We start from the raw sequence: 13,717 nt of genomic DNA on the forward strand, positions 1-13,717 counted from the left end.
TGAAATAGGACTTAATGGGAAAAGCTTTTTTTGATAATGCTCTCCCTTCCTGAAAAAAAAGCAGATAGGGTTTGCAACAATGGCTGAAGGGTTAGGAGAAAATAGAAGAATTGGGGTACCTGTTAGTATTACATTTTATAATATGTAGGGGTTGGATTTTTTTTTTTTTACATCGTTTCATATTGTTTGGACACTTCAATCTCAAAGAAGTAATATAGGTGACAAGTTACTTGATCAAAATTCATCAGGAAATGAGATGTGGCTCCTAGGACTATGCAAAATTATCCAGTGGGTTATTTTTTTCTTTTCCCAGCAGCAGTTATTCTCTTGAAAACATCCACCCTTTATGATAATAAGACACTTTAAAAAGCCCCCTCATTATCATCTATGGAGGTTATTTATGTTTATGTTTTGTTTCACATAGTTCATAAAATGGGACTAATCTATTTACTACTTTAAAGCCTTCATAATGGGAAAAGGTCTCTTATCTCTAGAATGTTCCCATTTCCCTGGCCTGGGAAAAAGTGCGGAATTTGGGAATGTAAGTCAATGATGTCAAAGAAAGATACTAGTGAGACAGAGGGAAACCTCTATAAACCATAATCAGCCCATTGGCTGGCGGTTCCAATCCTTGATGAAGTGCATTTCCTGTTACCCAGGTTTGCAAGCAGTAGGTAATATGCCTACTTACAAAGGCTATCTGCCACTGCTACTCAAACATCTCAAACCTTGACAATATTAAAAGCATGCATGCATCCTACATGTCACAATCACATAAAAAGAAACCAAAACCAATACCCAAGCCTCATTTTTAACTTTCTACATCACAGCAGATTGTTAGACTAACCTTGTGTGATCTGCACTGACTTTCCTAATAAATCTTGTCTCTTTCCTTGGCCACTTTATAGTAAACAAAACACTTTATAGTATAACAAAAGCCAAGTTATCAGACATAGGCCTTTGCAGATAAACGTGGTGCTTTAAACTGATCTGCCTGGTTCTGGGGAGCCTTGTAAAAGATAATTTGCCATATTTTATTTATTAGTCGATGCTTTCCCAAATCAGGCTATTGATAGCGGTGGCCCTGGCCAGAGATCTACATACTCTAGGAAATAAGTATTATATATTTACTATATTACATATAATATTACATATTTACTGAAATGGCATAAGTTCTCCTGCTCGAGCTGAGGGGCTGGACTAGAAGACTTCCAAAGTCCCTTTCAGCTCTATTCTATTCTAATTCTAATACTATATTCTTTAGTAACATACATGGTCATGAAAGCAGGCACTTTTTAACAAATTGTTGAACAGCCAAAACAAACTTAGATACCACATGCTTCAGGTTAAACATACTTCAATATGCTTTAAATTTAAGCATTAAATTTAAATATTTAAGCATTAAATTGAATATTTAATGATGACCGTGATGGTGATAATAGTAATAAAAAAATCACGATAACAATGATAATAGTATACCTGCAGGCTTTTCTGTGCTGCTGGCCACAGTGGTAGGAGGAACAACAGGAATCTCTGTGGGCAAAAAGAAAAAGTGGACAGAAAAAAGAACAAACAAATAGGGAAATGTATTATTTACTTTTCTAGCTAAGGAATTGGGCAATTTTATACTACCAGATAGATGACTACAAAGATCATCATTTCATAGAGGTGACAAGATCACCTCTAGACCACACAATGGTGGAGAAGCTAATAATTTACCCCATAATTTGGAATCACCATCTACACAAAATTACATTCAGGAGAGGCTGCCACCTAGCTATCATAGCAAATATTAGCAACACCTATACTAATCTTGATATATACCCACAAATTCAGTAACTGAAAGCAACACTCATATTTCTGGGAATCATATCTTTTTCTAGGAATTTGAAAACCAAAACCAAAACCTGGTGTTATGAATTTGAGGCCCATTCTTCACACAATTTAGAGGTTCCATTACTGAAACTATCTCCCATCCCGCTCATGTCAGATCTAAGAATATTCTAAATTAATGGGGAAGTGGCATTTCAGGGACTAATTGTTCTCTTTCATTCCCACTTTTCCATACAAAATCAGCAGTACTTAAAATAGCTGTCTTTCTGAAAAAAGAGAGACACTTATCTATCTTTCTATCAGTAAAGTTAATATCAGCATTCCAACATGAAAGGAGAGATTGGGTTTGTGTCCAATGGCTATAATTTTAACTTCTAGATGCTGATTATCTTTCACATAGTAAAATAATATGCATTTAAGATATATTTTTCTTTTTAGTGAAGTATAGAGTTTATAGACAAACTGTATGCATCTGCAGCTTGTATTTTGTTTTTACTGAAAGAGCAATAAAATCCTATTCTCCAACTTTCTCCAAATGTTTCCTATCTCATTTTAGAATGAATAAAACTATAAGTAGAACTATACTGTTTGCACAACCATTGGGTGAACTAAACTAAAATTAGATTTGTAGTTAAAGATATATTTAATTGACAAGGAGTGCCTATAATGTTAATTGCTCCATTAGAGAGTTCACTATGTTAATCTTTTGCAGCTAAAAGCAATAAATCCCAAACGGGAAAAATAGTTTGAAATTCTTATTACATTCTTTCCAGTAGCGTTATTATATGAGTTTTCTACTCTCTGGAGCCATAATTTCTTTGTATTATTATTTAATTCAGCTCTCAGATTCACAAATAACTTTATAAAAAAAGGTATATTAATGATAGTCTATTAAAAAAAAGGTATATTAGTCTATCTCTCATAACACTATAAGTGCTTGTAGATATTTTCAGCAAGGTATGTCGGACAGTGGTGATAGTGAATTTAAGCAATAGTATTCAAGGAGTATATGACACTATTGTTTCTTTAATCAGGCAGTAGCCATGTCTGCTTAGCATCAGGAAAACAGTGGTATTACATACCTCCATCTGAACAACAGTACAGGAATATATTTTGGGATACATAATTCAGTTTATTTAGAAATGCATCTTAAGAATTTGTTTTGGGTCTCTAGCAAAGACTTGTTTCTTTCAACCATATTCTCTTTTTTTCTGCATTAGAGCCAAGGAAACAATGTACTGGCACGATATAAAAGTTTTCTACTCCATTGTTATTCTTCAAAGTTGCTATAAATGTAGCTTGGCTCTTTATAACAACATTTCTTAAAAACCAACACAGTCGAAGAAAACATTGTTAAGAATTACACCACAATAAATCTGATTACAGTAGCAGCAGTTGCAGGAAGGGGGCATTAACGAATGCTTTCATTATTCTACAGCAATTAGTATACATGCAGCACGATTAATAAGAACTACTTTTGGTTTTTGGGGGCTTTTTACATTCCTAAAATCATCTGGCCGCTGGAGCTTCTTCCCTCATTCATGGCAACAACCAATATTTACCTAAATATAAAAGAGAACACAATTCCCAACGTTTTGATCACAATATCCACTGGTAGTAGTATGATCCTCATCAACTGGATGAAGCCATGTTGATAAAGAAATTAAAAACAGCTGGATTCTCAGCCTCTCATATTGGAGTCAAGTGCACAGGTAGGATTTGCTTCATTTCAGGTTACTCCCAAGTGTATCACTTTATTTTCTCCTGTACATGTAAATGAATGTAACTCTGGAAGCTAAGGAGGCACATGTGGTTTCTCCTCTCCTATCAGCTATCCCTATATGCAGTAAATAGGGCTCAGAAACAGTGATTGCCCCAAAGTCACTCTGAGCTCCCACCTGGGAAAAAGTGGACCCAACTCTCTGGAAACCTGACTCTCAGTTATATGGAATGAAAGTCTAGAACAGAAAGTGGCATCTTCACATAGGTGAAGAGTGGGGTACAACTGGATTTTGTCTTTGCAGGCTTTGTACCATGTAAACTGTGTACATGAAAGGAGGCCTTGGACATCAGTGAGTTCTCTAAACTGAAGGAGGATATTCCCAGAAGACCACATAGCTTCATCCATGGACGCATCTCTCTTGAAGTCATAACTACCTCATAGCTAGTCATCAACTCCCCTCCATTCGTAAAATAGAACTGGAAGCAACATCATTTGTTTACCATAGTGATTGTGTAAGCAAGTTAGGACAGATTCGTTGTTTATATATGTGTCAGCCATGAAATAGGAGATTTCACAGAATTAGAATTGTAGGCTACTATTATTACTCTTTTACTAAATATCCATTAAGTTGAGAGATTGATGTGAAAAATACCAGTGTAAATAGAATCCAATTTAAAAAGACCAAGTTGCATTAGCTTTATCATTCTATACTGCGTAGGACTAGATTTTTAGGTTTCACAATTTGCCACTTTTTTTATTTTGTTTTGTTTCATAGAAGTTCCTAACAATGAGGGAAGTTGGGCAGTTTAATATTTTTACTTGAGACATAAGTAACAATACAATAGTAGCAGGTTGCATTTAATGGGAAAAACAAAAATACACATTCTGCCATTCAAATATCACATCTTAACCTTCAAATATTTCATAGAAAAGTGATCGCTATTTCTATTCAGATCACATAATTGACATATATATATATATATATATATATATATATATATATATATATATATATATATATATATATATATATATATATATATATATATATATATATATATATATATATATATATAACCTCACTCTAAATTTATATGCAAAGTGAATGCAAAACATCACAACACAGCTATTGCACACATTATACCTTTAATGAATCTGAATTATAGTAAATCCAGTGGGATTTCCAAATTCATATAAGTCTTTTTATTGCTATTGGCTTTGCTCTCCCCTGTGTGTTGCCCCAGAGATCTCGCTGAAAAATTGCACTTTTACTGGGTTCACAGTATATACCAATAACATCCATGAACACTGTACTGTATGAGTAGCCAAACACAGTCTAAATAAAACTGAGTCTATCCAGTTAGGTGTTAGTAAACAAGCCAGACTCAGGATTAATTATGTTATGGTATAGATGTCAAAAAGAGCATCCACCTACTTATGCAGGGGGCAATGGGAGATCTGCTTTGCTGGTAGCCTTTGGCACATCGATTACAAGTGATGCCCGTCACACCATCTTTGCAGGGACATTGCCCTGTAGTTTGATTACAGGTTTTTCCAGCTGCACCCACGGGATGGCAATCACATGCTGTGAGGGGAACATACAACAAAAGGATCAGAGGACGGTACTGGAAGGAAAGGAAGGATTTTCCAAAAAGAACATGTGTTATCAAAAACCAATAGCATTCAGGATTGTTTTACCAGAATTATGGACATTAGGTGAGAAGAGAGAATCCTGTAGTCTTTACCTTTGATTGCACATTATTTCTCATCCAAATATATTAGTGCTTTAGAAATCTACCTTTCCCAAAAAATCTGAGAGAGAAATGATGTCTGACCAGTACTGCTGCATGAATATGTTTAATATATGTTAACATACATGTTTGAACTCACATTTATTTTCACAAGATTCAATGCTCACATCTGTATGTTACAGTCTTTGTTTTTACTGTTCTTACTAAAGAAGTCTTTTCCTCAATCTCACTGAAATTAATAAAGAGGAATAATCCCACCATAAATAAGACATGAATAAAAGAACCTGCTCTCTTTATTTTTTTTTTCAAGCTGTCTCTGAAACCTGCAAGCTACCCATGTAATTGTTCTCACTAGTAGCTATTATGTCCAAATCTATCTATGCAGAAAAGACATCTGAATTTTTATGTCAGTGAATATTGAGGTATCACATAATATCAAACGATAAATTGGTGGAATGCAAGCAGAAGTATGATGGCTTGCAAAGTAACCCTAGATTAGAGACCCAAGACTGCATAAAAGAGTGTGAGTACATTTGGACTTTGGTTGTGCTTGTGACATAATGGCCAAAATGACCCACACTGACCTTACCTTTAGCAAGGTATGTGGCACAGGTATGACTAAGGATGGCAACCAAGTCTTATTCCCACTTGGATATGTTGTGTGTCTATAATAAGAGAAAGGGGGAGGATGCAAGAAATTTGAATGAAGATGGTCTAATCTTGTGAGTTGATGTATATATGCAGAGAAGTCAAAGTATAAGTTTCATTATGAATGAAAGGGCTATAATGTCAAAAATTTCAACTGAGTGTAACCAAAGTTCTCGCGGGTATGAAGGAAAATAGGATTTGATAGCTGTTGATGGCTCTGTTAGTTTCTAGTAAATGGTGATAATGGAGGAATCAGAGATGAGCTTTGGGGAGGAAAAAGCATTCAGAATGACATCATCCAGGAGGGTTTTTTTTTTAAAATTAGATACTAGGAATCAAATCATAGAGTAAGAATATCAATGATTTATCTGCAAATATATTTGTTTTCCATTAACAATTTTAGAACATGTTGGGATATGCTTTTTCAAAGACAAACTGGTCAATTCAGTTAACCAAAAAAGCATTTTAAAAAGGATGCATGTTACAATTTCTTTCAACTACCAATCTTAATTCACAAATATGCATTGAAAGTCCTCAGTCATGCTAGATACATATTTAGATTTCCACAACAGGAGAACCAAGGGGTCCAAAATGGTGGACATAATTGTGTATCTCAGCCCAGCACTTTCTACTGTTTGTTGCTTAGTGAATTGCCAGTCTAATGAATTCACTTGATAATTTTCTTAAGGTTACAATGCAGCAAAATGAATCAACAATCATGATACAGAGATAATAATGTACAAAGCCTTGCATCAACTAAATTAAAGGGACCTGGGAATTTTACATGGCAAAATGGACTTTACCATGCAGAGCCAATAAATGTTTATTTGACAAAGAAACTACTGCTTCTTTTTGTTTATTTGTTTCTTTTAAAGTTCTTTTTAACCCTAAGTTTATTTCTAACTTTTAGTCAGGAATGCTGGAAAGACAGCTGTAAATTTAACTGGCCACTAGTAGGTGTACATTGATACTATTATTGGCTCTCAACCTTTATAGAAAGAAACCAAAGTTTTTAGAGACAGGAGAGGAAATCTGTTGAACAAGAAAATGTCCACCACAGAACAACAAAATCCAAAGAGTTAAAGGTCTCAAAAGCAACTGGTTGATCTTGACATAAAATTATACTAATGTAATTTGGATGGAATGTGAGAAACCATTGTGTTATATAGAACCCTCAGCCTTTTGCAACAAGGAGGGATTTTGGCATCAGCATGACTTTATTCTAATGTCTTGTAAACTTTTTGTTTACTGAATTTTCAAGAAAGTGCTCAGTTTAAACCCTCTGTTGCAGAAGTTCATAAGAGATTCTTTTTCTTTCATGGGTTTATATTGAAATCAAGATTCCCTTCCTTCAAGCAAATAAACCAAGGATGCAGGGTGGCAAAGGAGGGGGCTGTGGGAAAAAGAAGCACTGGTCTTATATACAAAGAATCAAAGTGTCTGATGAAAAGCAAGGAAAGCTTTAAATTAGCAAAGATTGCAGCTTCCTTGTGGTTCTAAGCAGCATTGTAAGGCAGCTGTTTAAAACACAGCCAGTGGCAGAAATGACTGAAACACACTACCGACATAATAACCTGAAATACAGCATGTTTACTAATTGAGTTAATATCATTTTAACTATATATGTCTTATTAATTTTGACATTATTTTGATTTGGCAGGAGAGGCATTTCCTCCAGATCTTGAAGTAATTATGACATTGATTCTAAGTTGATGTTTGATTATATGAAGTGATCTTCTGAAAGTGCATTTCAGAAACTTTTTTGTTGCCGTGGCAATACAACAAAAGTGTATTTCTTTTGTCAGCATGGCTTATTAATTTTATTATTAGTTAAATATTATATTTTGAGTTTAGTTTTATGATACTGTGAACAGTACTTTGAATGCTCTACCATTCTAAAGAAGAAACTGAACTCAGTAGAGTATACTGTATATATCAATCAAAGAACATTCCCAGAAAAAAGGAAGACAGACAATTAGCAATTTATTCCAGAAAATGAAACAGAATTATTTATTGCTCTAAAAGCGGGAGCAGAAGGAAACAAGGAGCAGATTTTATTTAGACATTGGGAGAAAACATAATTAGACTAAGAGCTGTTCAACTACATAACAGGCAATCTTGTGATGTTGTTGTCTTCTACTTCATGTATACAGTATAAACAAAGGCTAGGCAACAATCTCTATCTTGCAGATCCTATCCTGAGCAACAGTTGTATAATTATTTCAAAAGTTCCTTCAAAACATTAGTTGTAAAACACTGAGCAATCAAAACACCGAAGGCCTGATATTATTTTGTTTCACAAAGGGGATTTCAGATCTTGCTACATTTGGCACAGGATGAACAAGCTGAGCAATGATCCATCGCTGAAGCTTAACTTTTGGCAGAGAATCTTGGGAGCTAAAATTTATGAGCAAGATTGCCCTTCCAAATTTAAAGTTTATCCAGCTTACTGCCTTTCCATATGTTAAATTCCACTGCTCCACACTTGGTTTACATTGGCAAATGGAACATGAGTGCATTCATGGTTCATATCATTCATCATTTTTTCATCAAAAGCCTGGAAGTCTTTTCCCAGGGTGCATTACAGTTTTACACCAATTTTACTAAACCTGGGAGAAGCTCTCTTCCAATAGGATTACATTAGTATCAGTAGCCTGGCAAATATCAGAGTTGAAATTAATCAAAGAGGCTTAAAGAAGCAGCTCCACATACTGGGCGCAGCAGGAGAGATGCTGCCTCAGGAAGTTCTACGTTTAGAAAAAGAGTGGAGAAGAAATAAAAGCAAATCATCATTTTGTTTAAGAAGAAACAGAAAGGGGGCATTTCTCTCATTTTATAACCTGTTTTTTTGGCACACAACAAGTTGACACAAGAGAAAATTGTATTAGACAATTTTCAATACATTTCAATAATCAGTTGTATACTTTTTAAAAGATAAACCAGATTTTCCTCAAAAATAATACTACGATTATTACAATCGGATGCGTCACAATGCATCCTTGAATTTCTGTTACCCTAGAGGGCATCCAATCTTTCAGCAGAACAAGATGATATTTGAAGCAGCAACTCTTCAGTTTAACATTAGTTACACAATTAATTTATTTGGCAACAGGTCTGTTATCCATTTATGAAAAGGCAGTGACACAAGAGGTGAACTACATTTAATAGGATCATTTTGCATTCATCTCTGACCTGGAATTAATATATTATAAAGAACATATTCCCCAAAATATGGTTAGGTTCAATTCTTGACAAATATTAACTTCCTCACAATATATCCTTTTTTAAAAAAGAAAGATGATTATTTATTTTGAGGTAATTCTGATAAACAGCAATTGTTTCTATGTTTGATTTACCTTCAGAAAGGCAGTTCCAGTTCAATTCCTATTCTGTTCATACATGGAATTTTGGCTTATAACAGTCTCTTAAATTTTCAGATGGAGTAATACTATTTTGTGTCTATTCTGATCTAGCCATGTGTCTCTGTTGCATCACTGCTTTAAAAGTCATATTGACTTCAGTGAAAGGACCCCTTAAAGCAAAATTGTCTCCCTTCCCCCTCCTCAGATTCATACAGAAGCCTGGGACTGCTTTAAGAAGAGCACAGAAGTGCTATGCCTGTGCTTGCTCCTAGTCAGATATTTTTGTCTTCTGGAGAGTTCCAACTGAGAGGCAACATCAAGAATGATTTTCACCGATATCGTGAATTCACTTGTATTATTTGTAATTCAGTAATTTGGGAAGAGAAGGCATACTGCCGGTAAGGGCAGGGAGAAAAAGCAGGAACTGTGTCACATGATTAATAATATCTGCATGGGAAATTTCCCATCTGCATGGGAAATTTCCCAAGTTCCAGTCTTAAATCCCATGTAATAATCAAATCTTTAAAAATATTTGTCAAATGAAGTTGCTTTATTCATTATACTGACTTCATCAAGTTCTATCTATCTATCTATCATCTATCTATCTATCTATCTATCTATCTATCTATCTATCTATCTATCTATCTATCTATCTATCTATCTATCTTTCTATCATCTATCTATCTATGTATCATCTTTCTTTCTTTCTTTCTTTCTTTCTTTCTATCACCTATCTATCTATCTATGTGTCATCTATCTATTGCTTTTGCTGCCTAATTCTTAATCATGCCCCTGGTCCACTGAATCTAACACAGTTATCTCTGAATATCACAGCCATCAACTATCATAAAAAACCTATATATTGAGGGTAATGCCTTGATGAGTTGGTGGTGTTGTGGTGGAAAGACTATAATGGAGAATTTGAGATACACTAGAAACCAAACATAACATACATAGTGAAAATAATATAGTGTAGGTGCTCAGATACCCTGCATATATTATGATCCAACCTGGAACTCTTTAGTAATTACAGGGCTGGCACAGTGAGAACATGAGTTTTGGATCATTCTTTAATCACAGCACTAGCTGCCCAATGAGTTGTATTACTCTTTCTTGTGCTAATTTATGGGTCTTTATTCCTACCACTTTTCTCTCACCAAAATGCCTTCCTGAACTGCTGGCATTTCATTTCTTAATTTGACCACCCAGTAGCACATGGCAACTTGCCTCTTTTTACTGTCAAACTCTGCCCTGGAAGGCCTTGGCATGGTCCCAACCTCACCACTTTATGTGATACCCCTACTCAATCTGTCATCTCTTTTCCTGTTGTGTGGCTTTTCTTGCTATGTGCAGGAAGAGAGATATTGTGCTTGCTAGTCTACCAGAAGTTTTTAATTTGTTTTGGTATAGGGTTTTCCATATGGCAGAGAATTGGGGAAGATTGCTAAAATTTTGTTTAGAAAAAAATAGTAGCATCTAAGGCATTTTCAAGCAAATGATTTTCCATAGTTTAAGATTAAAATTCATAAATAAAACAATATCAATAATTATTTTATTAGGACTGGGGAGTATTACTTGCTATTAAAATATTTACCTCATCAATTACGGTGCCTTTTTTGTTTTCTACAGGTTTGTTTGTTTGTTTGTTTGTTTAAAACTTTTATTTTAAGCCATCCAAATTAAATAGATCTTGTTCATTGAACAATTATTTTCTACTTATTATGGATCTGGACTGAACTTTTTTTAAGGGACCCATAGGCCAATTTATTTGCCATTAATTTAAGAAGTTTTTAAAGCTGGATATCTGTTTTCATGTTTTTATAAACTACTAAAAATTATATGACTTTAGGGTTTAGTATACTTCTCAAGATGAAATTTACCTACCAGTAACACACAAGATATTTTTGTTTGGGGTAAGTTCTACTGAGTTCAATGGAGTTTACTTCTGAGTAGATATGTCCATCTTCATCCATGTTATTAGCCCTAAATCCATTGCTCCTTCAGAAATAATGGCATGAGTAATAAGTATCATGGAATGTCAATGGAATGCACAAGACTGAGGGAAAGCAGTTTAGTACACCTTGCATGTTAAAATCGATGGGTAGAACTCCACTGTTATTTACAAGCAACCCACATAAATTCATAACATAAGCACAAGAATGATGACATTTGCTGCATGCTTGCTTAGTAGATATTGCTTTTAGTTTCACAAAGCAGCAAATAGAATATCTCAGTAAATGTATTAAATGTACGTGCAAATGAAGCAGGACATAATGGTTGAAAGAATCAAGTCTTATGTAAGAACATTTTCTGCTACATAGGATGGATGATGGTATAAAGTTCATGGAAAGCACAATAAGTGGGTTAATTTCATAAAGTGAATTTCATTCCAACCATACTTCTGGAAGACCCAGCTTTGTGCTAATTATCTGCTGCAATGAGAATTAATATTTATAAATAGAGAAATCATGGACATGGTTAATAGTTTTTCAGAAATCTGTTTTAGTATAATTCTTTCTAAACAGCCAGCACTAAGAAATGAAACAAAAACAATATGGACACCTATGTCTATGTAAATTATTGCATAAATTAATATGAATTAAATAATAAAAAGTTAAGCAATTGCAGAAGGATTGGGTTTTTTAAAAACACCTATTAAAAACTTCATAACCCCCAAGGATGAAAAGAAAGAAATGTTCACCATTTTCATCTTCACTTGGTGCATCACATAATACTAGTTAGTATTTATCAGAGTTCTGACATATTTCATTAAAAAGAATCTTCACAATCTGACAAGGTTAAAAAATCTAACCTTCCATGTTAGAGTTATGATGGGAATGACAAACTTTGGATGAAACAGTACCAAGGGCTAGATTAACAAATTGAATTATGCTAGCTGGGATATTATGAGACTTGCAGTTCAAAATTTCTGGGCAAAGGCATCTGTTCCTAATCATGATGATGTCAAAATAACAAAACAGCTGATGTGACATGACTGCAAGCTCTATTTTTTAATATTTGTATTGTGATATCACAAGAGTATATAAGTGATAGAACTTGAGTTGTGACATCACAATGCACTTTTTGTTATTCCCCTTTTCTCCTCCATAATTGTCTCTATTTTGGTGGAGCATTGGATTGGAGAAAGTTGTGCAGATCACACAATCTGTGTTCTACCTGTCATCTAATCCTTAGCACCAGTGATCTTCATTTGATAATGGATGGCTATCTACATAGAAACAAATTAGATTCATCGAGTGGGTCACACAGAGACTATCTTTACGTAGCACTTGGCTTCACTGAACATTGGGACAACTTTTAGTGCTCAAGCATGTTGCACTAATTGCCTGGGCTGACCTAACATGTATGTGCTTTGCTGAGCATTTTTCATAAATGTTTCCAAGGAACAAGATAAGATAAATGAAATTTAATACATTAAAAAAAGATTTATCATCTTGAGGACTTTGAAGGGGGGAGTAAGGGGGTTAGAAAAGAATAATTTTGTTAAAACAAATTAATTTCAATAAGTCCCTTGTAATGAAACAAATATTGTGCAAGTCATTCAATACGTTAGTGTGATTTCTTAAGTTATCCCTTATGCTTCAAGGAAACAAAAGGGCAGTCCTAGCCAAATGTCTTGGACTTTTGATTTTTATACATTTTGAACTGAGATGAGTTTAAGATGGCTTTTACCCAGGGATTAGTGGTTTTCTAACAGTCATGTACATTTTTGCTCCAGAAGCTTACTTGGAGTCTCAGAAGCTGTATTAAAAAACTGAAGGAAATAATGCAATTTAGATAGTAATGTAGAAGCACAAGCTGAAAATGAGACCAAGTGCCTGCTAGGCAGTTTCATTAAAATTGGGGAGGATAGTAAAACATTGTGAGTAAAACCTCACAATGTGAAGTTCAATTTCTGCATGTTTTTTTTTTTATAAAAAAGCTTTTTATTTTTTTTTAACAAACAAACATTTAGTACATCATTCATTTCTTCCATGTGACATCTCAGTGTTATCTCCAAAAACTTCTTCTTTTCTATTGTCTCTTCTATCTTCGTTCTCATCAAATCCATTACAAAAATTTCCCACTAATCTAATATTCTAGTTATAACATATTTTATCTATCTCTATTAAAGCTTATTTATATCTTTTTTTAACCAATAGTAAAATTGATTCCATATCTTAAAATATTCTGAGTCTTCTCTTTCTTTTATATTCCTAGTTAATCTATTCATTTCTGCACAATCTAAATTTTTTAAATTACTTCTCCCTCCGATGGTATATTCTCTGCTTTTCAATTTTGTGCATAGACAATCCTTGCAGCTGTTATTACATGTATAATCAAATATATATTTTCTTTACTAATTTTCTCTGGTAAGATACCCAATAGGAACAGCTCTG

General features: G+C 34.1%; 1 protein-coding gene across 2 annotated transcripts in view; it reads right to left on the bottom strand.

The window, feature by feature from the left end:
* The window catches only part of NTN1 (netrin 1), a 129,481-nt gene that overhangs the window by 42,145 nt on the left and 73,619 nt on the right, over positions 1-13,717 (bottom strand). The window contains exons 4-5 of one of the 2 annotated variants that reach the window (XM_034408049.3): positions 4,992-5,141; positions 1,480-1,533 (exon numbers count right to left, since the gene is read on the bottom strand). In XM_034408049.3, coding sequence (XP_034263940.1) covers positions 1,480-1,533; positions 4,992-5,141 — 204 coding nt within the window. The remainder of the gene's footprint in view (positions 1-1,479; positions 1,534-4,991; positions 5,142-13,717) is intronic. The other variant, XM_034408066.3, reaches the window with a different exon arrangement.

The sequence above is a fragment of the Pantherophis guttatus genome, chromosome 2 (assembly GCF_059756535.1).
Source record: "Pantherophis guttatus breed Tessera chromosome 2, ASM5975653v1, whole genome shotgun sequence".
Lineage (NCBI taxonomy): Eukaryota > Metazoa > Chordata > Lepidosauria > Squamata > Colubridae > Pantherophis > Pantherophis guttatus.